Genomic DNA, 27,931 nt, shown 5'->3' on the forward strand with positions numbered 1-27,931 from the left:
AAGAGTGGGACAAAACATAAGTGGCCAGTACTCTGCTCACACCAGCGTTAGTCATTTCCCCAGGCCAGCTGACCCCCCCCCCACCCCGCCTTTTCATCCCAGAAGGTCTTATTATTTTCTTAAGGCTCCGGCTTTGAAAGATCTGTACTTGCAAATTTGCGTTTACTAACAATAGCAGATTTATTTTCTCATTTATGGCTGTGTGAGTCAGAGGGTGGGGGGCACAAAGTTTAAACACATCTTGTAACCGCTAGTGAGCCCTCTGGGCAAGGGCTGACCACCTGGTGTTGGTCTCTCCCTGCTTGCTTGCTTGCTTTCTTTCTCTCTCTCTCTCTTTCTTTCTTTCTTTCTTTCTTTCTTTCTTTCTTTCTTTCTTTCTTTCTTTCTTTCTTTTTTAACATTTATTCATTTTTGAGAGATACAGTGCGAGTGGGGGAGGAACAGAGAGAGAGGGAGACACAGAATCTGAAGCAGGCTCTGGGCTCTGAGCTGTCAGCATAGAGCCGGACATGGGGCTCGAACCCACAGACCGCGAGACCATGACCTGAGCCGAAGTTGGACGCTTAACCCACTGAGCCACCCTGGCACCTCTAAGTGGGATTTTTCGTGTTCTTTCTGAAATGGCAGGATTTCTTGGAAGGTCCCATTGCTACATTTTGGATTCCATCTAGCCCTCCCACCCTGGTTTGAGGGGCCAGGTGCCTTTGGGTGGGCTAGGGAGACCCTGCCCTTACCTCTGACCCAAGATGGTGAGGCAGGACTCAGAGCCCCCCGTCCCCCCTCCCCCCAGGCTTACTTTCAGGGAGAAACACACTGTAAAATCAGGTCACAGAACCAGCCCTGACCCACGTCTTCTCCCAAGGACCAGGAAGAGCCTTAATTGGCTGATAGTTTTCATCTAGAAGAAGGTGTCCTGCGTGAATTTGAAAGGAGCTTTTGGTGAAGTAAGACTTCATTAATTAGCCTGTTAGGGAAACGGCTTCCCAGTATTAGGGGGGCTGGATAAATTTGATGACCACTGTTCTGGTTTGGGCTTCTGAAAAGGAGGAGCTAGGTTTTCATCCTTTTACTAAATATTGAGAAAAATGTAGTATCTTTTTATGTGTTTTGTTTGCTTTTAACCGTTGAGTAGCTGTGTGCCAGATACCATATTTGTTCTTATTTAATCTGTATAAAAAAATGCTACAAGCTGAGTGGGATTATTCCCACTTTAACAGATGAGGGAGCTGAGGCTCAGAAAGCTAGTTTAGCAACTAGCTCAAGGTCACATCTTACTGAGGAGCTGTGCTTGGGTACAAAGCCAGGTCATTGACTTCAGAGCTGTGCACATAGCCTCAAATCTTAACTGTGATTTCCCCCATCTTCCCAGCCACTTTGGGGCTGCTGATAATATGAGAATGCTCTAGATTCCTGACTTTCATTTCTTTCTCTTTTCTATAAAATCTGCTGCATTTGTCTTCCCTAGGAGGATGGACATATGATGCCAACATATCTGGTTTAAAATATATATATTTTAGGGGCGCCTGGGTGGCTCAGTCGGTTAAGCGTCCGACTTTGGCTCAGGTCATGATCTCACGGTCCGTGAGTTCAAGCCCCGCATCGGGCTCTGTGCTGACAGCTCAGAGCCTGGAGCCTGCTTTGGATTCTGTGTCTCCCTCTCTCTCTCTGACCCTGCCCCTTTCATGCTCTGTCTCTGTCTCAAAAAAAACATTAAAAAAAAAAATTAAAAAAATATATATATATTTTATTGTGATATGGAAGGAACACATCAAAGTGAATGAAGTAAATGTGAGGTTCAGTGATTTTTCTCCCATGGATTTTTTTTCAGTTTATTTATTTATTTTGAGAGAGAGAGAGAGCGTGCAGGCCAAGGGCAGAGAGAGAGGGAAAGAGAGAATATCCCAGGCAGGCTCCACAGAGCCGGACACAGGTCTCGAACTCACGAACTGTGAGATCACGACCTGATCCGAAGTCGGACACTTAACCAACTGAGCTGCCCAGGCACCCCTCCTTCGGATTTTTCCCCTTAAGTGATTTTTTTGCATCGTCGGGGAAATCCCAGCAAAATCCGCTTTCCACGTGCCTTCCTTTGCCTTTCTGTGCCAGTCTTGTTTGCACGTCTCCGTGTTTCTGACATTCTTCGACCACGAGGGCCTGGGCACACAGATGAGAAGCCTACCTAGGGTGCCTCGGAGTACTAAAGAGGGTCTGAGAAGTGGGGGAAGACCAAATTCTTTTCCGGTAAAAGTAGGCTAAGACAATTAGGGGCTTAGGTGCTGCCTCAAAAACCGCACAGCAGCGTATTCTGACCTCGAGTAAGGAGAGAGCGTAGGAGGTTGTGGAACGGGCCTGGCGGCGTGTTTTCCCTGGAACCCCTTGCAGCCTGGCCATCGGCAGGACCCCTTCTGGGAAAGGAGTCAGGCTGCCCCCTTACAGAGCACCTACTGCAAGCCTTGTGTCCAGCTCGGTGTTTGGCAAACAACACTTTTTTGATCCTCAAGAACACCCCTAAGGTATGCATGTGGACACCCATTACCAGACAGGGAAACTGGCCCCCTGAGGTTAGATGGCCCTCAAGGCACGCCGAACTGCCCCCATGTGTCCGAACAGTCCCTTCTGCTTTTCCCTCCAGACTGGCCAATCTGGGGGCAGAGGGCAAGGACACCTTTATCATTGGGTCCCTGGTGCCTGGTGCGGTGCCATCTTGGCGTTTTTGGTAGGCTCTAAGCGTTGTTGAACGAGCAGAGGGGAAGTAACTTGTCCACACAGGTGCAGTGGTGAAGTCTTTCCATTGTAGGACTCCGAGGCTCCAGGACAGCTGCTCTGTGGGTCAGAAGTAGGATCTGATTCCAGCTCTTTGGTTAATAAGTGGGATGAACACAAAATGACATACGTACCCGTTTATCTGAATTGCAACATTAATGTAGAAAAGGATTGGAAGCGACCCAAATACTCATCAATAAGGGCCCGGTGAAGAAAAATGATGGCACATTCCAAACGGTGCAAATAAGAAACAAGAAAGGTTTTTGTGTACTATGTCACATGAACTTCATGGAAAACGAAAACAAAAAAAGGCAAAGATCAGTATATAATATGCTAATATGCACTAGTTTTGGGTAAAGGGGAGAAAAATAAGATTTTGAATTTGTGTATGTGTAAACAAATTCTAGAAGGATACACTTAATGGGTGGGATGGTTAACTAGGCAGGATGGGAGGGAGAATTGACTGCTTATCCTATGCTTTTTTTTTTTTTTAAGTATTTATTTTGAGAAAGAGAGCACATGAGCAGGGAAGGGGCAGAGAGAGAGAGAGAGAGAGAGAGAGAGAGAGAGAGAGAATCCCAAGCAGGCTCCGCCCTGGCAGCATAGAGCCTGATGTGGGGCTCGAATCCATGAACTGTGTGATCATGACCCAAGCTGAAGTCAAGAGCTGGTTGCCTAGTCGACTGAGCCACCCAGTCGCCCCTGCTGTTTGGTTTTGAAACCATGAGAATGAATGTTAACTTCTTCAAAAAAGTAAAAAGAAAAAAAATAATGGAAGTCACTTTGGACTCCCTATTTTGTCTGTCCGGGCAACCCGTCTCCCCATCCGAACAACGAGGCGATTGGATTAGAGCAAGGTTTCATCACGTTGTGTATATTGTGTGTATCTCTGACTTTTGTGGGCTTTTCCAGGAGACACTGACCTGGTCCTAGGTCTGCAGTCCCTTCTGTTGGTGGCCTCGACCTGGATCAGCTCTGGCTGTTTGAGAAAGGCCGGGGCGATGCAGAGAGCAAGGAGCCCTCTGCCGAGGTCTGGGCCTTGTTCCTGTCCCCGTGCCTGGCAGTTTATCCTCTGAACACCCTGCCCTGGTGTGACTCAGTTGGTTCTTCCCTCAAACAGGAGGATTACAGTGAAGAGAGACTGTTCTGGAGCTTTCTGGCAAAGTGCTGCAGTTTAATAGGAAGGAAAAAAAATGGCAGAATGTTTTCCCAGGTTATTTTTAATGCTTTTCAGTTCAGCAAACATTAATTGAGAGCTAAGTGCAAGGCAGCGTGGGGGAGTCAGAGCTACATAACATCTCATCTCTGCTCTCCGGAGTGTGAAGTCTTGGGTGAGAAACTTGAGTGTAAAATTCCTCCTCATACCGTCCAGGACTGCACAGTTTACCTCATCTGGTCCCTCAGACGTGTGGGGTTGGTAGGGATTCTCCCCATTTCACAGATGAGGAAATGGAGTCTCAGTGAAGTCTTGCCCAACGAAAGCCACACAGTTCCTAAGTGGTAGAGCCTGGAACTAAACCAGATTTTCTGTGATGCTCTTCGTGAGCCCAGACGCTCGTAAGCAGAACATTCCGCCACAGGAGATTTCCCGGAGGTGTGTGGTGTGGGCCAGTCTCTACCTGGAAACAGTCAGCTGAGCACAGTCCTCAGTAAGCCTCCTTCACTGTTCGCTTTTATGGAAGGGCAGTGGAAACCTCAGGCTTATGGTCACACATTGGGTCTTAACCCCCTTTGCTGTGGTCCCAACAGTTCGGACCTCCACTGCCTGTGAAACCCACCACCCTGCCACAAGTTAGGTGCAGAATGTCCCAGGCGTGTGTAAGGGTGGATGTGACAGCATCCTTCTCGCCACCCCTTTCTCCTGCCACCGCTTCCTCTTCTTTTCCTTCCCTTCTTCCACAAATTCTGTCATCCTCTTTCCCAGAAGAGCCACACATGCTCCCCGCTCAGGGTCTCTGCCCTGGCTGTTCCCTCCCTCTACCTGAAAAGCTCTTCCCGTGGCTTCAAGTCCCCACTGGAAACTCCCTTGGATAGGAAAGTGGCATCCCTCCCCACTACTGCTGTTTTCTCTTTATGGTATCTGTTCATATTACATACAGACTACATTGATCGCTTTCCTGCCTCACCCCCGTCCCCTCCGATGTGCGAGCCCACGAAGCCTGGCAAGTTGGGCTTTGCACGGTATCCCTAACGTCTGCCTAGCACAGGTGCCCAGCATCTAATAGATACTCTGTACACAGTATTGAACAGGTAAATTGTAAATTGCCCTGTGGCCTAAACAAGTAACACTTCTTTAAAGAGGAAAGAAGCAAATCATAGCCTCTTTTTTAAAGGCGAAAAGACCCAAGGCTTGTCTCTCTGCAGCGCTTCATCATACAATATCACTCCATTTAATAATTGTTCAGCCCTGTTTAGAGCCCTCTGCAGACGGTCACTTAGAGGCCTCTGATTTGTATGCTTAGGGAGACCGCTCACTGGTTTGTTTTTGTTTTTTTTTTTCAGAGCAGCCTATTCTTTTCTGGGACAGTTGTAATGATTTAAACACTCTCATAGTTTACGTGGGGCCGAAAACTGCCTCATTGTAATTCCTGCACACTGATCTTCGTTCTCGAAGCACAGGAGAGCACGGAATAAACGCACTTCTGTGTGCACAGGACACTCCTTCAAGATAGTTGGAAAAAGATGGCTGTCGAGAGGCTCTCCCCCACCCTCCGGCCAAAACATCACCGATCCCTTTGATGGTTCTCCTGGTGCCACCGTTGTCAGGGGCCTTCCCACCCTGGGTGCCTTCCTCAAGTTTGTTCTGCCTCAAGTTTCAGAATTCAAGATTTAGTCCCGTCGGAGCAGAGTGTATATAGAGACCCTGCCCAAGGAGCCTCGGTCCTTGTTGACCTGTTGCTGTCAGCACAGCCTTGGGATGACCTCGTCTGGGAGACAGAATGCATTCGGTTCACTTTTACATTGTCTCTAGTCGTTGAGCCCCTCTCGGACTCTTCAAGAATCATAAAGGTTATAAGGGTTTGTTTTTGGTTTTGGCTTCTGGCATTTAAAAAAAAAATTTTTTTTTAAGATGTATTTTTGAGAAAGAGAGTGCAAGAGGGACGGGACAGAGAGATGGGTGTGTGGGGGGGCAGAGAAAATCCAAGGCAGGGTCTAAGCTGACAGCAGCCAGCCCGATGCGGGGCTTGAACTCAAGAACCATGAGATCATGACCTGAACTGAATTCGGACACTCTATCCACTGAGCCACCCAGGTGCCCCTGTACCTTATTTTATTTTTATTTTTTTTTTTAATGTTTATTCTTGAGAGAGAGAGAGAGAGAGAGAGAGAGAGCAGGGGAGGGGCAGAGAGAGAGGGAGACACAGAATCCAAAGCAGGCTCTAGGCTCTGAGCTGTAAGTACGGAGCCTGACCTGGGACTCGAACTCATGAACTTGCAAGATCATGCCCATAGCTGAAGTTGGGCACTCAACTGACTGAGCCACCCAGGTGCCCCACCCTGTCCCCTATTTTAAAAGATAGTAAACATGAATAAAATTCTGTCTCCAAAATCCACGTGAAGAGGGTGGAACTCTGGAAGTAAAGCAAAACGTGCAGAGCCTTCAACTTTATTCTTTCTCCTGCCTTTGACTGCCTGTGTCTTTTCCTCAGTGTCTGTCTGTCCCTCTGCCTTCCATCTCCCGCCCACCCCTCGCTTCCCCCTCCCTCCCTCTCCCTCCTGCCATTGCTCCCATCCCTGCCCTCCCACTTAGTAGACAGGGGGAGCTAACACTTACTTCTCAGCATTTCCATTGCAAATACTTTTACCATAGCCTTTCATTTACAGGCTTAGGCTAAGGTGCACGTGTCCCATTTTTCTCAAGGAGAAAGAACGGAGATTAAATTGCTTCTCATGTGTGACCCTTGGCTAATTTGCTTTGTGGCCTTGGATAGAAAAAACTTTCAGCCCCCAGCTTTAGGCTCTTCTGCATGATGGGTTCCCATTTCTGCCCAAATCAGCGGTTTCCTATTGGTGGTTGGACATGAGGCCTTCCACACCGCACTACTTGCTCTGTTTCTGTCATTGCCAATGCCACTGTCATTTTGGGTAGAGGTGGCAGGGAAGGAGGCCAAGGTCGAGAGTTTCGACTCTGAGGCCACTGAGCCTTTCTTTGCCTCTTCGGCATTTCCGGTCCTGCTGGGTGTGTGTGTGTGTGTGTGTGTGGAGGCGGGAGGAAGGGAGGGAGGAGGGCCAGGTTCAGGCATGGGGCTCTTTTCCTCACAGCTGTTTTCTTTTTCCTCCTTTGTTTCCTCTTGCTTCCAGGAGTTCATCACGGAGAGGCCTGTGCTTTAGGGTGTGGGAGAATTGAGAACAGCCCAAGGTCTGATTCCGTAATGGGCTGTGTGACCTTGGGTGAGTCACTGGGTTGGTTTTCACAGAGCTTCATCAGTTGCCTGAGGAGCTGGAGAGGATCGGTGGTTCCCTAGAGGTGGTGATGATGGGGTCCTTTGGTTCTGTGATGTACTTTTTAATAGCCAGCTGCAAATTTGGCTGAGGCACGTCCAGAGGCTGTGGGATGCGCGTCCCAGCCTCTGAGTCTGAGTCTGGGTAGTGAGGTGTCTTCTCAGATGGGCTGTGCTGCTGGGCTGGGCTGGGCTGGGCAGAGGGTTGACCTGCCAGCTCGTGGATCTGAGGAAGTGAATTAACTTTGTTTTGCAGACCATTCTTCCACTTGGGGGTCCACAGGGAGTGGGTAGCAGTCAAGGTCCACACTGGGCCCACTGCCCTCTTTTTGGACTCTGCTGACCTGAGGACACCAGTGGCATTTCCACATCAGACTGCCCCTGCTGTCCACAGGTGCCCCTGCTGTCAGCCAGGCTGACAGTCCCTGAATCTGATTTCAGGAGTCCAGATCAACCACATCAGGCAGCTGGGACAGAGGGCCCAGGAAGCCATGCTTGTTGATTTGTCTAGGAGTGGAACTAATGGGATGGTTTGCTTCAGAAAGTGAATTGGGGGGGGGGGGGGCGCCTGGGTGGCTCAGTCGGTTAAGTGTCTGACTTCAGCTCAGGTCATGATCTCGCGGTCTGTGAGTTCGGGCCCCACATCAGGCTCTGTGCTGACAACTCAGAGCCTGGAGCCTGTTTCAGATTCTGTGTCTCCCTCTCTCTCTGTGCCTCCCCCGCTCACGCTCTGTCTCTCTGTCTCTGAGAAATGAATAAACCTTAAGAAAAAAAGTTTTTTTTAAAGAGAGTGAATTAGGGAGGCGCCTGGGTGATTCAGTCGGTTGGTTGAGTGTCCGACTTCGACTCAGGTCATGATCTCACTCATGGGTTCGAGCCCCACGTCGGGCTCTGTGCTGGCAGCTCAGAGCCTGGAGCCTGCTTCAGATTCTGTGTCTCTGTCTCTCTCTGCCCCTCCCCCACTCACACTCTGTCTCTCTCTCTCAAAATAAATAAACATAATAATAAAATTTAAAAAAAAGAAAGTGAATTAGGGATTAGTTAGCCTTTTAGAATCTAGAAGATTCTTCAGAGCCATCACCACCCCCCCCCCCCCCACTCCATTCTTTGCTCTAGCTTCAGTGACCCGTTCCAGTTTGACCATTTAGCAAGTATTTACTGAAAGCCAGCCCCTCTGGGCAGGGCACCAGCGGGGAACACTGAGACCTCAGCCCTTGGTAAGCTTGTGTTTGGAGAAAAGATCACAGGAAGAAGAACTGCCAGATGCCCTCTGTGGCCGAGCAGCAGCTCTCAGAGGACCCTGGTGGAAGGAGCACTTTCCCTGGGAGACGAGTAGGATGAGTGGAATTCCGGTTGTCTGAGTATTCAATGCAGTGATGCCTGGGGAAGCACTTTGTAAACTGTCATATAGGGAAGAAATGCCAGGTGGTGCCACCGTGTTTGCTGCAGGGCAGGGAGGCTGGCAGAGAGGTGAGGTGGGGACAAGCTGCCTTGGGAAGAGGCACAGGGTTTTTGGTCCAGGAGCACTGATGGCTGGGGGGCTGGGAATCCTTCTCCGGCTTTGCAGTCCCTGTGGCCATGAAAGTCTGTGGACCAGGAGTGACGGGACGTGATAGGACATGATCAAAGCAGCGTTTTAGGAGATTGGTCAGGATTTACCCCTCTGCTCTCTGGGCCTTCCCCTTCAATCTCCTCATGGCTTTTCTGTTGCGTGGGGCCAGTGCTGTGGCTATTTAATAAGATCATTGTGAACAGTGTGGTTTTTTTATGAACCGCAGCATTGTTGAGCAGGGAATAGGACCCCGTGAGCTGAGGTGCCTGCTCCCTGCTGCCCTGGGAAAAGGCAGACATCAGATGGGACGATGCCAGACTGCTGCATTTGGAACCCAGCACCCTGGGTCTCTGGGGGCTGTTTTTGTGACCCTGGTGTGTTTTAAGAGACTACACGATTGATTTTTGTGTTTCATTAATTGCCTGGGGCCCCAAATTTCCTTTCTGGCGTCCCTCAGTGATGATTCCTGAGCTCTTTTGGTCCATGAAATCTCTCACTTCTTTCGGAGGAACAGAGGCTGAGTTTGGATGTGAGTGGGACTAAAAGTAGATGGACCCACAGAATTTTGGAGCTAGAAAGGATCTCCTCTCTGTGCTCAGGCTCCATTGTCCAGTGTGTGAATTAGGGGGCTGGCAGAAACCCAGAGAGGAATGTGGCTTTCCCCCAAGGCACACAGCAAGTCCCTGGCAAGGTGGGCACCAGGGTCGAGGTCATCTGACTGCCTGATCAGCACCCTCATGCTTCTTGTCCCTCTTTCCTCCTTCTGGTCACCATTCAGATACCACCTTCTGGGGCCAGTTTCAAACTCCTGCTTCATCCAGTACCCACTAAAGGTGGGAAGGGACAACCATGGAGAAGATGTAGCCTGCTAGGTTGCCAACCGATCGCATCATCCACCGGAGCCAAGACCTCATCTCTCCCTGTTCCCACTACACTGCCTTCCCCCAGCAAAGTCAGACCAAGACACCCCCTCCCCACGTCCTGGGTCCAAACAGCCTTCTGGCCCTATTTTCTGCCGCTCTGGGAATACTTTGCTTCCCATACACTTAAGGCGGACAGGGCTAGGGCAGGGGCTGGGCGGTCAGGGAAGTGGAACTGACAAGTCTTGAAGGGGAGTAGAATGTAGACTGGCCCCGGAGGGAGGAATGAGGTGTTAGGGGAGGAAAGCCAGGGCCCGAAACATCAGGGAGGAGGCCCGGCTGTGCCGGGGGCTCACTCGCCAAGTGGGGCCCATGCCACAAGCCGGAAGCCCAGGTCCTACAGCCATCCCCGCTCGCCTCCGGTTACTGCGAGTCTGTCCTTCTGGCTGGAGGAAGCATCCGCAGCGGAACCAGCTCCTCTCTGTCTCCGAGGCAGAAACCGAGACCTCCCCGCACCCGCTGGAGGAGGTAGGGAGCCGGTTCCAGGCGGAGCAGGAGCCAGTCACAGGGTTTATGTTAATACGGGCCCTCCCCCAGCCGGCGCTTAGCCTATTACCCGGGCCCTGGCCGACAGCTTAATTACCGCTGCAGCGCGCCTCGGCTTGCGTTCCACGGTTCCCTAAAATAATAAGGATGGCGTCACCGACTTCCCGCGGCCATGTGCTCCCACCCGTGCCTTCAGAGCTCTATTGTAGGAAACAAACAAAATCCAGACACTCAGATGCTTTTTTTCTTGGAGAGATTTTTTTTTTTTTTGTTTTTTTTGTTTTAAGGTAGTGTTGGGACCCTGCCCCTTAAGTTAAGATTTTAAAAGATCTTTAAGGTGTGGAGGCCAGAGTCTTGGCTACCACTGAGGCTGCAGAATATCCTCCTGTTAGCAGAAATTCGAAAGCTATGTGGATGATTCCCCAGTCTTCCACTGGGGCCTCTGATTTCTGCTCAGAGGGGTGGTATGGGGTAGCTTGACAGAAGAATCACCCAGCTCAAGGTTCCTGGACTCTGGGCCAACTCTGGACCTCGCTCTTTCCTCTGGAAAAAAAAGAGGGCTAAACTTGACCAGCATTTTACAAACTGTGGGTCGCATTAAAAAAAATCGCATTAAAAAAAATTTTTTTTTTAATGTAACAGAAAACAGTATTGTAATAGGGTACGTTTCGTTTTGGTGTGCATATCTTGTATACACAGGACATGTGTGCACTGAGCCAGGGTATAAATATATTTTTACTGTGGGTTGTGGTCAGAAAGCCACTGACCTAGATGATCCCAAAAGGCCTTTCCAGCTTTCGAAATGTCTGACTTTTCTCCCAGAGCCTGACTTTCCCCTCCATGGAACCTGACTGGGTTTTGGCAGGTCTTGCCACACAAGACTGTTAAGCAGAACTCGAGTTTGGCCTTCTAGCCAGAAATGGGATCTGCAGCAGGGGATGGCCCATTTAAAAGCTGACCTATTTAAAACCCATGAGCACCAAAAAAACGCGGGGTCAATTTGATTTGAATCTCCTCTTCTGTGCAAGACTGGAACCTGAAAACTAAATTGGTCAGGGACGGACAGGTAAAAACCAAAGCTACAAATATTTGTTGAATTCTTGCTCAGGGAAAGAAAAGAAAATCGAGACTCAAGGCCAGTGGGGGAAAACAAGGCCAAAAACGAGAGGTGTAGATGTAAGGTCGAGAGGGGTATATTTTGGGCCTACTACCTTAGTTCTCCAGAATGTTAAGAGGCTTCGTGCATTCCATGAGAGACAGCTTTGGTGGCTCAGATGTGGCGGCTTGCCTTTGTTCCCATTCTTGTGGCATGGCTGTGGACACCGTGGTAAAGGTGGCTTGTGGATCACGGAGAAGGCAAGTGGCTTTTTCCAAACTGGGAATGCTCTAAGTGCATTCATTATTTCACTTAATCCAGCCCTAGGTGATGGGCACTGTTGTCACTGGGGGAAACGGAAGCTCAGGAGAGGTGAGATGAGCTAGCAAGTGGAGAATGTGGGCTTGAGCCAAGTCTCTCTGACTCCAGAGCCTGCCTTCTGTCCACCTCTCCACGTTGCCTCCGGAAGTGCTGGGAAAATAAAGAGCTGTTCTCACTAAAGCTTCCTTCTCTCTGGCTCTGGCCTTCAGAGGGCTCTGTTTTAGGCCCAAGCTGTCCATTTAAATCAGGGCCAGCTGATCACAGGCATGTGACCTGTGCTTAGGAGGGCCCTCCCTTGGGCTCAATGCGCTGCTGTCGCGCGTTTGGAGTTCTTAATAATTTTTGACCAAGAGGGCTCATGTTTTCATTTTGCACGAAGCCCTGCCAACGATATAGCCAGTCCTGGCTTTGATATAGTACATCCCCTTGCTTGGGTCCCTCCTGTCTTCCTTTAACATGCCTGTCCTGCTGGGGCAGAGGCATTTGAAGAATGCACTCTGTCCCAGCCTTCGGCCTGCTACCTGGCACGCTGCTCTGAGGTTATTTACCAGCCGTCTGCCTCCTCCCAGCCGCCACCACACCTCTTGCTGGCAGGGACCCCGCTGCGGCTCACCGGCTCACCGTTGCCTCTGAGTCCCCTCAGCATTTACCCAGGTGAACAGTGTCATAGGAGCACCCTTGGTGGAGGGAGGGTTTTTTTAATAGGCGAGAGATTGGCGTGCAGAGCACTGGGTCAGGTCAAAAGGAGCGTGCGCAGCTGGCCTGCCTCCTGGGGGACACAAGACACGTGGAAAACGTTGTTTATAAGAGGTCGGGTTCATTCAGTGTGTAGGGGACCCGCGACACTGTAAGTTTGACTCACTCTGTACTGCCGGCACCTAGTGCTGTGCCTGGCACGGTAAGCAGGACATTTGTTAAGCAGTTGCTCTGGTGTCCGCTCCCCGCTAGGCTGATTACGGGGAAGGACAGTCCCTGACCTCTAGGAGGATCGGATGCTTAATACACGATTAAATGATTCATGTGGCAGCTGCCCTCAGTGCCCTGGGATGCTCAGAGCTGGGTGTGGGGAAGGTTTCCTGGGGAGGAGGGGGGCCTGAACTCTATTTGTGATGCAAGGGTGAGATTGAGGAGAGGTCAGAGTGGAGGGCCCACTTAGGTCAGTGTAGGAACTTGGAGCCCCCGTCCCTCCCCCCGAAACACACACACACACACACACACACACACACACACAAGGAATGTGTTCTAGGCTGGGGTTTGTACTTCACAAGTTAAACAGATCCCATTCTCCTCTTTCCGCAGAGGCGGCCCTCAGGGACAGAGTCAGGGTCCTCAGCCAGCCAGGTCCTTGACCTGTTCGTGTAGTCCAGTGTCCCCCGCTGTCACAGAGACCCCCTTGGGAGGCAGAATCGGACTTAGAGTGACTTCGATGACTGTGATCAGGACTGCGGTGTAGAGAATAGAGAGGAAATGGTCACATTTGAGAGAGCTGTGAAGACAAGATTTCACAGTTTTGAAACAAGCAACGGGTTGTTCCTTAGAGTAATAATGTGTTTGTGTTTAGCACGGACGTTTCAGCTCCCATTGGTGAGAAATGATTGCTGTGTCCTTGCTTTGGGGACAAGTTTTTCAGGAAATGCTGGAGCCGGACAGTCTGATTTCTTGGGAAGCTTCAGTGGCCTCCCCACTGACCTCTCGTGAGGGCTGAGTGTGAACATGCAGACTCCTCTTGGGTGTTGACACCTGAGGAGTGAAGCCTAGAATCCTGTGTAGTTTTGTCCATGGGTGTTTGAAAAGCTTCTGCTACCAGCAGAGTAAGCCAGTTGTTGGGCTAGAGAGCAACCACATTCAGATATTTTTAAAGGGCCAGTGAAGCTTGGGAGAGAGTCTCAACCCAAAGTACAAATTTCCAGTTTAATTTTAACTTTGCACTTAGCTCACACCCAGGATTTGGCAGGGGGAAGTGGACCTTAATTTTTTTTTTTTTTTTTTTTTTTCTTTTTTAAGGAGAACACACCCTGGATGTAACAGGGATATGTTCTCTGCCTGGAAGGGCTTGGAGTGGCGGCCACCGCACAGAGACGGGAGGAAGTGGGTTGGAATTGGATCAGGAGCTCAAGAGTGGATTTGAGGAGCGCTGGGGCTGGTTGGAGGTTTGCAAACGTGGGAGTCTGTCCTGGAGCTCTAGGAAAGGGCCACCCTCTGGGGACCCAGGGGGACCCGGGGGACGTGCATGGAATGACTCCAGATCACCTCTTGGGCCGGTGTTTTTGTTTTTTCCTGTTTGGTCACTTTCAGGCACTTCACAGGCGGCTTACCTGCCATCCCCAAAGTGACAGTCACTCCCCAAAGCAGCAGTGGGTTTCCCCCTCGTGGTTTTGGGGCTTTTTGGTGATATCAGCAGCCGCAGTGTCTGAACCTTGCCCCTCTCTCACATCTTTGATCTCACCCCAAATACTGCCGAAACTCTTGCCAGGAAGGAAATGCAGAAACCAGTGGTGGTCCCAGAGGCCCCGCAGACCTGACCTATAACTGGCCACCGCTGGCACTCCAGAGGGCATAGACTTGCCCAAGTGGCTGGAAGCAGCCTCTTCCCGCTTGGCAAGAGCAGGGTGCCAGGTCCCCCAGCCCCTCTCCACATCCTTGCTCCCTAATCGCAGTGTCATCTGAAGGAGGGCTGGCTGGGATTTTGTTTTGGTTACGGAGGAAGTGTAACCAGGGCGGGGACTGCCAGGAGCGGTCCCCACCCTGCTGGTGGACCTGTTGGAAGGGGCTTCAGGGGAGCTTATAGGGTTGAGTTGGGGGAGTCTGGGAGAGCGCGCCTCACATTTGGGAACATCTGAGGACCAGTCAGGAGCCAACACTGACCACCTTGGTTCACTGCATGGGGTCTTATGTCCATTCCAGGGGCCATTAGGATAGGTGGTTCTGATGTGGCTGTGGAATGGGAAAATCCCATTCCCACCAGTGAACCAGCTGGTGCCAGCAAAGCACTTCAAGGGGGCCTGTGCAGGCTCTGGAAAGATCCGATGGTTCCTATTAATAAAAACATTAGTGGCAGCCGCTTGCATATCTTCCCCCGGGAGGAATGGCCCCCAGTTGGCGGTCGTGTGGGGTGCCGGGACTGGAACCCCGTGCCTGTCCGTAGAATTCCCAGGCAGCGCCGTGGCTCTCTGGAAAAGAGGCTGACTTCCGGGAGGAATTCCCCTGACTCCCAGCCCCACCACCCCCATCTCTAAGGCTTTCTTTTCCTTGGCAAATGGTCGTTAAGAGGAGAAGCCCTTGACCCGTCTGGAAAAACCACATGTCTGAAATCTTTGAGGGTGGACTGGAATCCCTGCTCGTATTTGTCTTTCTCTGGTGGAGCTGCAAGAAACTGCAGCGCCTTCCGAAGACCGCAGGCCTTGTGGCTCCAGAGTTTGGTGCAGATGAAGGAGGTGGGCCTACCCCCTTCCCCAGCACTGTGAACCTCCCTCCGTTTGCCCTGCTCCCCTAAGGCCTGGCTTCCTGGCTCTACGCTGATTTCCTGCTCTAGGGCAGAAGGCCTCTCAGGATTTATTCCCAGGCACTCTTGCCAGTGACCTTGAGAAGGTGGCTTGACCTGGACATCTGGCCTCTCCTGGGGACTGAGGGAGTAGAAAAGGATTTAACTTCTCCCATCCCAGATCCGAGGGGAAAGGCAGGACTTGGCGGCCATTGCCTAGGCCCAGAACGGGTCAGCTCTGGGAAGGAGCTCCTGTGCCTGGCTTTGCCCTTCCTGGCAGATTGCCACTGTCGCTGGGCTAGGCACACCACCTCTGTCTGCCAGGGAAGAAGAAAGCAGGGTAACTGTGGGGGCTCTGCAGTCCAGATGTGCCCCGAGCGCCCCTGGTCTGCCCGCTGACAAGGGTGGGCTGAGAAGGGGCCCAGCAGGCCCACTGTAGATTCTGTCCCCCCAGGTTTCTGCTTGGCCTCGAGACGCCTGAGCAGGAGGGAGGATTGGAGGACTGTGGCAAGCCGGTCATCCTGGGCCCGGCAGGAAGGTCTAAGCAAATTGGCCTGCTCAGGGGGCTGGAGGAGCTCTGGACAGGGGCTGGTTAGAACAGAAGGCCATCTGCTTGTCCAGGAGAAGAAAAGGCTCTGAGGGGCTGGCATGACCCTTTGGGCAGTGTGGGACTGCCATTTGGAAGAACTAGATCGTACTGTCTGAACCATCCGTGACCAATCAGAACCTGTAGGGGGAAGTCCTAGGGGGACAGCAGATCCCGACATGGTGATGTGTGTTTCCTTGAGGCTGTGGGGAGCAGACAGGTGGGGATGTTGTGTCCAGCACCAGATGCGGCCAGGAAGAGTTACCTTTAAGGTGCCTGCCAGCCCTGGGTGGCCAAGGAGCAGCCAGACTGCTGGGGCAGGAGTGGGTCACCGGGACATCCTCCTGGAGGGCTGGGCACCCTGGCTTCCCTTGCTGACTCCCCAGAGACATCGAGGCCTGGGACTTGATGTGTTCCTCAGCTTGTCTCCCCACCATCTGTACTGGAGCCTGGAATCTTCCCTTCAGCCAAATCTACCTTTTAACCACCTAATGAGAAGTTGCTTTTCAGGAGTCTTTTTTTTTTTTTAAATAAAGGAATTTTTGGGGGGGGGGTGGGGGGTGTTTTGAAAGTTCACTTATTTATTTTGAGAGAGAGAGAGAGAGAGAGAGCAGGGAAGGGGCAGAGAGAGAGGAAGAGAGAGAGAATCCCAAGCAGGCTCCACACTGACAGCAGAGAGCCTGAGGTGGGGCTCAAACTCACAAACCATGAGATCATGACCTGAGCCAAACTCGTCTTTCTACATCATCAGAAATAAAGGATTTGGACCCAGATTGGAGTAAGAAGAGAAAAGAAGAGAATCTAAGAACTCCAGCGGCAAAATTGCCTCCAGGAAATTTTAAAGAAGGGCCAGACAGGGTCACAGAGGTGCTTCCAAAGACTGACTTTTTGTACTTCGACGACCTCAGCATGCATTACGGGGCCGTCCTAGGGTTGCGGATTTCCATTCTTTTCCTTTCACATCTATGCTCAGGACCCGGAAGAGCAGGGTCTAGAGATGCACTATCCCGTATGGTAATTCTAAGTATCTTTTTACATTTAAATTAAGGAAAATGAAAGTGAAAACTCAGTTCCTCAGTCTCACCAGCTGGGTCACAGGTGCTCAGTGGCCACCCTCGGCTAGCGCCTCCTCTCTTGGCCAGAGCAGGAGGCATCCATCGTTGCAGGAGGTTCTGTTGCACGGGGCTGGTCTAGAGAACGGGGAGTGGGGGGCTCCCTAGTCTGCGGCCCCTACCAGGGGCCAGGCCAAGCGGGTGACTGTGGTGACGAGTGGGCAGGCTCTGGCCGGTGAGCTGGTGAGGGTGGCGTACGTGTGTGTCTTGGGCCCCGTCCGCACGCCGAGGGTCACAGGCACACGGAGGCAGAAGGAGGGGAAGTAGCTGGCCGTGGGAGGTGGTCAGGCTGAGGCCACAGGGCCTGGGAGGAGGGCGGTGGGGATCTGACGGTGTGGCTGGCGCGCTGGTGGGAAGCTGGGGACTGTGGTGGCTTATGTTTAAGGGGAGTTTTGGAGAAGTGTGGCCGTGGCGTTGGAACGAGACCACCATGCCCGGGGCGTGTGCCTACCCCCTCCGTCCTTCCCCTCAGGACCGCAGACGGCAGGAGGACCCGGGTGGGTGCTGACCGCACGATGCCCCTGAAGAGACAGAGGAGGTGCAGCCTGCAGTGTAGGACGGACTGACTGCTCTTTGGGTCTGACCGCCCGCTGGCCTTCCCTTTGCAGGTGAAAGAGCTCGTCCTGGACAACTGCCGGTCAATCGAAGGCAAAATCGAGGGCCTCACAGATGAATTTGAAGAACTGGAGTTCTTAAGTACAATCAACGTAGGCCTCACCTCAGTCGCAAACTTACCAAAGTTAAACAAACTTAAGAAGGTAAATAGAGTCTAGGAGTGTGCGCTGGGAGGAGGGGAGAGGGTCGCTCGTTGCTTGGTGTTGAGGGGGCGCGAGCGAAGGTGAGGCGGCCGCGTGCGCCAACACGCCCGTGGTCGAGGCCCTCGGACGACTTTGAGGGCTGGGCACCCTGGGCCCTCCGCCTTCGTGTTAAGAGATCTTTCTGCTTTTCCCCTCCCTGCCCTGTTTAGCTTGAACTAAGCGATAACAGAATCTCAGGGGGCCTGGAAGTATTGGCAGAAAAGTGTCCGAACCTCACGCATCTAAATTTAAGTGGCAACAAAATTAAAGACCTCAGCACAATAGAGCCACTGGTGAGTCATTCTGGTCCTTCCCTCTCCTCGGGCAGGAGGGGGGAGGAGGTGATATCAGGGAATACTACTTTTGCGTTTGTAGAATGTTTGGGGCTTGTTTTTTCTTTTCCTTTTCCTTTTCCTTTTCCTTTTCCTTTTCCTTTTCCTTTCCTTTCTTTTTTTTCCCTCACTTCTTTTACTTTATTTGACTCTCGTGTGCTATGAGATCAACTTGGACCTACTATTTCTGCCTTGTCCGCAGAGAAGCTGAAGCCTAGCGAAGTTAAATGGCTTGAACAAGTTCACACTGCCAGAGTGGGTAGTCAGGGGGCCGGGTGGGGTAGGACCCTGGCCTCAACTTCTGGTCCAGTGCTTTTCTTCTTACAGTTTCTGCTCAGCTTTGGGAACCTGAGCTTGGTTCATAGTCCCTCGTTGGGGAGGGAGGAGCCACCCAAGAATTAAGCTGCCCCTGGGAGTGGCCACCTGTTTTCTCCTTGGATTGCTGGCCTGAGGCTGGTACCCCCAAATGGTGGGATGGCCCCCTGGATGGCACAGAATGGCATGGGGCAAGAGCCTCGATGTAGGCCTTGCTCTGAGGGGCAGAGAGGAGAGTGACTGAGCCATGGTCTCTAGTCCTTGGTGTGATAGTGACCAGGGCCTCAGAGACGTGGGCCGTGTTTCTGGCTCCTGTTCATTTCCATAGAGCTGAACACACCCCAAACTTAATGGGTTTACTCACCAGAAAGAGACAAGGCATGGTCACAATAACAATTTCTCCATTACCTGGATCTGAGTGATTGTGTTCCCTTGATTTCAGCTGTCCTTGACTAATAGCTTTCTTGACATACGGAAATACTACCACGTTAAATAGGCATTCTTACTGCGAACATACACATAAGAACCCTCTCGCAAGCCATCCACCTTAGAGTCAGGGAAAGGTCATGAGGGTATTTTGCCAAGTTTGCCACACTTTCTAGGTTTACAGAGTAGAAGTTGGGGCATCCCTCAGTTCGGGTTTGTAGGGTTCTTGTCCAAAAGGCACTCCCTGCCCTCTGTGGACGCTCGAGGGGCAGGTTGATGGGCCAGAACGGCAGAACCAGAAGCCGGCACATCTTTCCCAAGCTCCGACTTTGCCTGTTGTGGCGTGGAGTCAACTATGAGTATATGCGTCCCACAGAACTTCTTTTTAGGTCTTTACCAACCTCCTAGGGCAAAGCAAAACTATTTGGATCTACCTGGAAGCCTTGATTTCGTGATTTCCTAGGAAGATCTTTGAAGTTCTGTATATGTGTATTTTGGGAGGCAGGTGTAGAGACCAAGTGTATGTGTATATAAAACATTGTGATTCGGCTTACGATGAAAGGTCTGACCCAGACAGACAGACAGACACACCCTATTCTCCCTGCACAGACCACACATGTTTTTGGAGCTTCTCCTTCCCTGGGTATCAATGTGATTGATGCCTTACGCTCACCTCCTCAGGCTGGGGGAGGGTGTTGGGCTCGCCCACCCAGACCACAGCCCAGACTCCTTCCCTGCCCTTGACCTGCTGAGAATGACTTCTCGCTCCTGAGATCTTGAGAGCAACTGAACATTAGTAATCACTTCTACCTTATCGGGGCTGTGAGGATAAACTGAGTTAATACCTAGTGTGCTATGTGAATGGCCGTCATCCACACCATCATTAGTAATAGACACATCAGGAGTCTCTTTGTTCGTGGCGCCTTTTTCGTTCCCCTCTGGCTCCTTCGTCACAGGGGCAGCCGCAGAACTCTTGGCTGGAGCCCCAGGGAGCCCCAGGTTAATTTGAAGCCGGTCACTGACACGGCCAAAGCTGTATTTGCAGACTAAATGTGTTAGCCTTGGATGGAGCTTCAAAGGCCCTAAAGTCCACCCTCCCATATGAAGGTGAAGGAACCACCCTCCCATGGGTGAAGGAACTGAGGCCCACCAACCAGGGTGACGGGGCTGGGCAGAGCAAAGCTGTTTCCTCCACCTGACTCAGTCCCCCTTCTGCTTCCCCCCTGCCCTCCCGCCCTCCCACAGATCATTCACTGTCGACTTCATGTTTCTGCTTGCAGAAAAAGTTAGAAAACCTCAAGAGCTTAGACCTTTTCAATTGTGAGGTGACCAACCTGAACGACTACCGAGAAAACGTGTTCAAGCTCCTCCCACAGCTCACGTATCTCGACGGCTACGACCGGGATGACAAGGAGGCCCCTGACTCAGACGCCGAGGGCTATGTGGAGGGGCTGGATGACGATGAGGAGGACGAGGATGGTGGGTGTCGGGAGGTGGGGGGGGATGGGGAGAGTGGGGCTGCTTTGCTGCCACCATCCCTCACCTTTCTCACTGGGGCTCGAACCCCAGAGAGGCGTCGTGACACTGCCTGATAGTGCAGTAACTCTCTAAGAAATCTAACTAAACCTTCCCTTCCGGTTTTTCCTCTTTTCCGAAGTCCCCACCCCCAGAATGAGATCCTACAGTGTCTCTCTGTAGCGTGACTGTGGACTCCCCAGCCCAGGGCTGGTGAGTGCACAGAGGAAGGTGGGGTGTGGCCTGAGGGTCCCATTCACCTGGGTGTCCAGCAGTGGAGATGAGGTCATGAGCTGGAGAGGTTGTGGGGCCCCCTGGTGGCTGCAGCCCACAGGACCACAGGCGGGACCTGCAGGGTGTGGATGCTGGAGCCCCAGGGGCCCCCAGGGACCCCGGAAGTACAAGAGGCTGCTTCGCGTGGCATGCTGGGCCCCCTGGTGGTACGGGGAGGGTGAGGTTGAGCAGTGAGCGGCAGGACCTGCAGGGAGGAAGGAAGGAAGAAAAGAAAGGAGCGCGTCCTGTCTCCTTCCCCCCTGTGCCAGCGTAGTGTAGTTTCCCAGCGGGTTCTTCATGGCCACAGTAACATAGAGAGTTGAGACATTTGGCCCATTAATTCAGACGTAGGATTTTTGAGTTTCCTTGTTAGGTCAGATACTCAAGACACCCATTTGCCTTAGTTTATTCCATCTTGTGGTATGACAGGAAGGGCCCAGGACAGGAGTCCTGAGGCCAGGTTTCTAGGCCCACCTCCGTGGCTAACTCTGACGAATGACCTTGAACAAGTCACATCCCCCCTCAGGGACTCGGATGTTCACCTTTAAAGCAAGGAATTTGGCTAGATGCTCTTGGCAAATGAATTGACTTCCCTGCCTTCCTAGACCCTGTAACTTGTTCCTCTGATCCAGCGAGTTCTCTGTGGGCTAAGCCTCCACCCAGGACCTTCTCGTTTTTGTACAACTTGGGAGGAGGGTTTAGCTTTTGGATGACTCTAGGGTGTGTTCAGTCACCCTGGGGCTTCCAGGCTTTGGGCCTGAGTGGGCGTGGGAGGGTCCTGGGCCCCACGGGAGACTACCTGTATGGAACACCCGTGCACAGCCTGGGCTCGTGCTGTGAGGGAGGCGGGCTCACCACCAGTTCCCTTGTCCCCATTTCTGCTGCACAGAGGAAGAGTATGATGAAGATGCTCAGGTAGTGGAAGACGAGGAGGATGAAGAGGAGGAGGAGGAAGGAGAAGAGGAGGACGTGAGTGGAGAAGAAGAGGTAAGAGGCTGAACCGGGCAGGGGCACCAGCTCCCAGAGTCCCCCTTACTTGCTGCCTATGACTCCGTCCAACTTAAAGGCCTCAGTGATCGGCCTTTGGCAGCCAGGAAACCCTGGTTGGGGAAACGAGACCATGTCGGGGCCTTTTATGGGGCTGCTATGGGGGAGTCCAGGCTTGCAGCCAGCCCCGGGAGAGGAAGAGGGAGAAGATTCTGGAGGCAGGTCAGGAGGGGAGCCATGTGCTGGTGGAATAAACCTAGCCCTGGTTTATATGCGAAAATTACTTCTTAGGGAATCCACATCCTTATTTTCTGCCTTTTTGCATTCATACGTTAATTCAGATATTTACTGAGCACTTAGAGTGTGTTAGAGAAAATCAAAGACTGCTTTGAACTCATGGGTCATAGGAGAAGACCCTGCTTGGTGCCATTCAGAGTGACAAGGGTCCCTAGCACACATGGAAATAATGCTGTGATCCTAATACGTTGGCTTGCTCCCAGCGTCTTAACAAGGTTTGTGCATGTCTGTGAGGGTTACTAATAGCACAGTCTGAAGAGGGCGGATCCCAGCTCTACCATTTGCTGGCTGTGTGTCCCTGGACAAGTTCCTTAACCTTTCTGAGCCTATTTCTTCATCTGTAAGATAGGTATTGTTTTACATCTGAGTTGTAAAGAAGGATCAATTCAGTGAATTCTTAAGAGAATATAAAAATTTGTAGGTAATACCACTTACTATTTTAGGCTTTTACACCCTTCTCCAAGGTCTTGTGCTAGGTTTTCTGTTTGGATGTTCGGAGTCTCTCTGTAATAGTCATTTTCCATGACTTGTTCAGAATTCTAAATCAGCTTTTCCTGATTACAAAAGTTAGACCCGGAAGGGCGCCTGGGTGGCTCAGTCAGTTAAGCCTCTGACTTCGGCTCAGGTCATGATCTCACAGCTCATGGGTTCAAGCCCCGCATCGGGCTCTGTGCTGACAGCTTAGAACCTGGAGCCTGCTTTGGTTTCTGTGTCTCCCTCTCTCTCTGCCCCTCCCCTGCTTGCACTCTGTCTCTCTCTCTCTCTCTCTCAAAAATAAATAAACATTAAAAAAACAAAAAAAGGGGCGCCTGGGTGGCTCAGTCGGTTAAGCGTCCGACTTCAGCTCAGGTCACGATTTCGCGGTCCGCGAGTTCGAGCCCCGCGTCGGGCTCTGGGCTGATGGCTCAGAGCCTGGAGCTTACTTCCGATTCTGTGTCTCCCTCTCTCTCTGCCCCTCCCCCGTTCATGCTGTGTCTCTCTCTGTCTCAAAAATAAAATAAACGTTAAAAAAAAAAAAAAAGTTACACCTGGAGAGGCTGAAAGTGAGAACAACATGGACAGGGTACCTACCTTCTCCGATTTCCTGTCTCTATCCTGCCACAGACCCATTTGGACAGGATCTCCTGCCCACCCCAAACTTAGGAGAGGCACAAGGCAAGGCAAATAGAAAAAGATCGGGTTCCCGCCTAGTTCTGCTGCTGGGTTTCCCTTTTCCCTAGGTGTAGGCTACAAGAATATTGCAAATATTTAAAAAATAAAGACTTAGAAAAACAGTCCCCCCCAGGACAGGGCAGTAAGTCATGTTAGCTAATGGATTTTTCATCTTGCGCTTCCTGTCACAGGAGTCCCAACGTGCAGGGTTTTGTTGTGTTTTTTTTTTTTGTTTTGTTTTTGTTTTTTTTTTTTTTGTAATCTCATTGACCATCTGCAAGAGTTCTAGCTTCCAGTGAAGTTGAACTTACACACAGACCAAAAAAGTCTTAGCAGACAGACTGAAAAACTATTTGGTGATCTTATAAAAGGATATGTCTCTTGACAAAAAGAAGGTTCTCATCAAGATCTTTTTATTTTATTTATTTTTTTTAAGTTTACTTATTTATTTTGAGAGAGAGAGAGAGAGCATGAGCAGGGGAGGGGCAGAGAGAGAGGGAGAGAGAATCCCAAACAGGCTCTGCACTGTTAGCTGAGACCCTGATGTCAGGCTTGAACTCACAAACGGAGAGATCATGACCCGAGCTGAAACCAAGAGTCAGACGCTTAACTGACTGCCCCACACCAGGTTCTTTTTAAACTATGGGTTGCCTGATGCTTTAGGAACAGTGTTCAACATGTAGAGATTCAGCTAGCATAGGACTTCAGAAGCAGCGTAAAACAGGGATCCTGTGCTGAGAATGAATTCACACACCTTGCTGAATCTCAAGGAGCTGGGAATGATGTCCTCCAGGGGCCTGGGATTGATCGTCCCCTCCGAGTGATCCAAGTGTGCAAGGCGGTGGACAGGCTGGGTAGCGTGAGGTTGAACTTGCCCACAGAACCTGGATTTGCTAAAACCGGGGTCTTCCCTTGAAGCGAAAACTACTTTGAGGGCAAATAAAAGCACGGCTGGCTTGTGCATGACAGAGTCGGCTTGGGGAAGTTCCCCTCCCGAGAGCGCACAGATTGGAAAGCTGCTTGAGTTACAGGGACTCCAGGTCAGAATTCTGAACTGGGTTAGAATCTGCCATCCCCCCCAACATTGTTTGCAGATACTGTGTGTGATGTGGGCGATTTCTTCTGGAGAAGGGGTTCAGAGCTTTGTCATTTTCTCAAAGGGATCCTGATGCAAGAGAACGTCTGCTTTGGATCCATCCTGAGGTGGCAGGTTCTTGTGAGGCTCTGAGAGGCCCCCACCTTCTCGATCTCACTGTCTGGGGAAGTGGCCTCTTCAGCGTGTCCCTGGGCCAGGGGCATCACTAATGTCTGCTGTCTGTATTCTCTTCTAGGAGGATGAAGAGGGTTATAACGATGGGGAAGTAGACGACGAGGAAGACGAAGAAGATGTTGGTGGTATGGCAGCCTTTTTACTCTCAGCTAACCTGGCCCCCTCGGTCGGCAGCGGACCGCACAGGCCCTGGGGACCTGCCCGAGGGTAGAACACACCCATCCGAGACCCCCCGTGCCTCCCTGGCTTGCAGATCTGCCCCCTCAGATCTGCCAGGGATGGCCCAGCTTCCCAGACGTATGGTCCCCTGGTTTCCCAGCAGGTGGGTCGAGTGAGAGGCAGGCTCAGTGTTTTAACCTAAACGCCTTTTCCTTCCTCTTCCAGAAGAAGAAAGGGGTCAGAAGCGAAAACGAGAACCTGAAGATGAGGGAGAAGACGATGACTAAGTGGAATAACCTATTTTGAAAAATTCCTATTGTGATTTGACTGTTTTTACCCATACCCCCCCCCGAAATCCCGCCCCCCGAAACTTATTTTTTTCTGATTGTAACGTTGCTGTGGGAACGAGAGGGGAAACGTGTACTGGGGGTTGTGGGGGGAGGGAGGGCGGGAGGGGGTGGAATAAAATACTATTTTTACTGCCACTCTTTATTTTTTTCCCCTACTTTTTCTTTGTGTCTGGTTTTGTCCCTGTAAATGCGATAGCTAAGGTACACACCAAGTGAGCATTTGTTTCTTACTCTCAAAGAGGATGGTTTGGAGGGCTCTTCTGTCTCCTGGTACTTCCGGAGTCTCTGGAGTCAGTTGGAAGGTCGTGGCTGGCCTCCGTTTGGTTTCTCGAAGCCCAGAAGGCGCTGAGCACCAGCCACGTCTTACCTCTTGTGCTGGTTCCCGTGATTTCTGCATTTCTTGGGCCTGCTAGAGGCATCCAACGCCCTGGTTTGTAAATAGCAACCTAAAGGCGTATTCTGGCACTGGTTGGGGGACATTCCCCGTCTCTCATTCCTTTCCCTCTTCACAGATGGTGGTGGGCTTTGCTCTGTGAAGAAGACTGTGGCGTCACTCTTCAGAGCTATGAGCCAGAGAGCCGAAAACAGCAGGCTTATGGGTTATGAGTAGAACGGATTCGGTCATGACAATTAAAAGAGAAGAAGCAAACCCTCAAACTTCAACCTCTTTAAAATAAGATTAAGAAAACACAAAACTGTCCTATCTTGTTCTGTAAAATACTCGAACGCCTTGTTTTACAAAAATGACCAGAGAATTCTTCCACGTGTCCTTCTGTGCTTAGACCATTTTTACAAACCTAGGCACGGGAGGCAGTGCTGCATGTCGGCTGGGTTTTTTTTTCATACACCCGAGCACGGATAAACTAACGCAAAATTGTATTTTCTTACCTAGTGGAAATCTGAAATGACTGCAAATTCCTAGTGAGTGTACAGGTTTGCTTTCGTGTCCCCCTTCTGGATTGCTTTAGAAGTGACGTGTTCTTTCCTAGCCCGCGTTTCATCTGTATAAAAGAACATCTGCACCGGTTTTTCTCCTCCCCCTCAGAAGAGCCAAACTTTGAGTTTTATGTCTGTTTGTCATTGATAAATTTCAATAAATCTTTTTATACAATTTTTTTGGGGATGGCTTCTTTGAGTCCAGCAGGCCATTGATCTTTCTAAGATGCATTCCAGATAACCTGCTAGCTGATGCGGGGAAGTGTTAGCATCGGTTACCTGATTAAAATAGCTTCTTTACAGAGTATGGAACCTGGTGCCAAGTTTGGAGGCTTGGGATTCTCAAAGCCAGGCTCAGTGGTGTGCGGTCTTCATTAAAAGCTTCGTCTTCAGAGTAAAAACCCAAAAGATGTAAAGCTAGAAAAAGAGTTCCTCGAACACCGAAACAGTCACCCAAAAGTGAGGCCAACTTTGGGACCTTATTTTGAGTTCTCTTTCGTGGTTTTGTTGGAAAGAATACTCACCTGAAGCCCCCAGGGAGGGATAAAACAAATTTGTTCCTTCTTTCCTTAACCATCGTTACGGTAATTTCTCTTACCTCTGAAGAGTTCAAAAGCATGGATCTTAAATGGCTATGTAGTAGTCCATTAACTATTCTGACTCGCTTGACTCTCAGTCTAACCACATGGTTAGAGGTTTGAGTTGTTTCTCACTCCCCCCGGCAGCAGTTCTGTTCTACTTTTTGTGGATTTCTCCGCACAGAGCCTTAGAAGCAGGGTCGTTGAACCAAAAGTTGGACGTTTCTAAGGCTCCCGTGCAAGGTTCTGTGTTTTCCAGGAGGATTACTCCATGGTAGAATACTGTGGTAGTTAATGCGTATGCACGTTATGTTCATTCTCTGCCTTAGGTCTTTGAACCCTGAGTTCTAGCAAGGCCTGGTTCTGCGTGGTTCCAGCAGAATGAGGTGCTTCTTGGGGAGAGACCGACCCACCCCGTCTCTGGGCGGTGCCCAGACACCTGCTGTCCTGTTCTTTGGCAAAGACATCCTCCAGCCCCAGGTGGAAGGCGGGGAAGATGACCTCCCAGAGGCCAGGTCCCATGCCAAGCAACGGGGTGGTGAAGATCAACTGGTGGGCATGCTCTGTGCCTCCCGGAGCCAGCCAAAGAACATGGGGAGGGGGTGAAGTTGAGAGCGTCTCGGACCTGGCCCTGGGTGTTCTGACCCTGACTGCCTCCTTGGGGGCTTTAGAGACTAGCTGACTCATGTAGATAATGGACATACATGCTATAAAATGTAAGGTAAAATGCATAGTGATGACTGGGTTAGTGTTGATGGGATTAAGGGAAGAGCAGACTATCTGTAGCAATCATACCAAGTATTTACATCAACCCTTAAGGAAAGGTCTTGCTGTGCCCATTTTACAGATGAGGAAAACTGAGGTCAAGTGATGTGGAGGTAAGAAGAGGTGGAGCCAGGATGAAACCCAGGTCTGTTTGAACTATTTCCATTTCACTGAAGTTAGTCAAGAATGACAAGGAGGAAGAGGAAGCTCAGCCCAAGGGGCGGGTGGGGGGTGGGGAGGCACTAAAAGCCTATTCATTGAACTCGCTGTGTGCCAGGTACCACGCTGTATGTGTGTCATCTCCACCTTACCGAATCCTCACAGCTGCCTTAGGTAAGTGCCGTTATCCCTGTTGTACAGGCGGTTTAGTGACTGGCCCAAGGTCATGCAGGCAGGAAGGAGCAGCGCCAGTAATAAACCAGGGGTGTGTGGTTCCAGAGCCAGCCCTCTTACCTTCCACCAGAATCCCTGCAGCCACCTCCTCCTTGCCCGTCACGGTGCCCCCAGGACAGAGGTTTCCCCGCTGAGTGCCAGCAAATGAACAGGATGGACCCTTGAGAGGGAAGGGCCCTTAGAAATCACCCAGTCCTCAACCGTCCCATTTGACCAAAAAGGAGACCAAAATCAGGGACCAAAAAAGAGTGATGTGCCCAAGGTCATGCAGCAAGGCGGTGGGAGAGCCCGGCGTGGAAGGCAGGACCCCCTTTCCTGGGCTGCTGCTCTGACCTCCGCAGCTGCACTGTGGTTGCGGGGAGCCCAGCTGTTGTGGGCTTCCAGAAGTGGAAGATACACAGTGTAGTGCCTTCCAGGAAGAACACCGCTAAGCCCTGGGCGGGCAGGACGGAGCGAGCGCCACGGCACACCCGGGTGCTCCATTGGCTTCGGAGTGTGTCCTGTGTTTTTAAATGTTCCCCATAGTGTCTGACATTGGTCATCCCTGGAATCGGTGTGTGTTTCCCGATGCAGAACCAGTGCCTGGAAAGAGCGTAATGATGATGCTTCTAGATTAGGAGCTACTCT

General features: G+C 51.1%; 1 protein-coding gene across 1 annotated transcript in view; it reads left to right on the forward strand.

The window, feature by feature from the left end:
- Positions 1–25,745, forward strand: part of ANP32A (acidic nuclear phosphoprotein 32 family member A) — a 40,138-nt gene extending 14,393 nt beyond the window's left edge. The window contains exons 2-7 of the mRNA XM_042988519.1: positions 17,368–17,517; positions 17,727–17,849; positions 19,910–20,108; positions 21,307–21,404; positions 24,185–24,248; positions 24,508–25,745. Of these exons, the coding sequence (XP_042844453.1) occupies positions 17,368–17,517; positions 17,727–17,849; positions 19,910–20,108; positions 21,307–21,404; positions 24,185–24,248; positions 24,508–24,569 (696 nt within the window). The 3' untranslated portion in view covers positions 24,570–25,745. The remainder of the gene's footprint in view (positions 1–17,367; positions 17,518–17,726; positions 17,850–19,909; positions 20,109–21,306; positions 21,405–24,184; positions 24,249–24,507) is intronic.
- The last annotated feature ends 2,186 nt before the right edge of the window (positions 25,746–27,931 follow it).

Source organism: Panthera tigris, chromosome B3, assembly GCF_018350195.1.
Source record: "Panthera tigris isolate Pti1 chromosome B3, P.tigris_Pti1_mat1.1, whole genome shotgun sequence".
Lineage (NCBI taxonomy): Eukaryota > Metazoa > Chordata > Mammalia > Carnivora > Felidae > Panthera > Panthera tigris.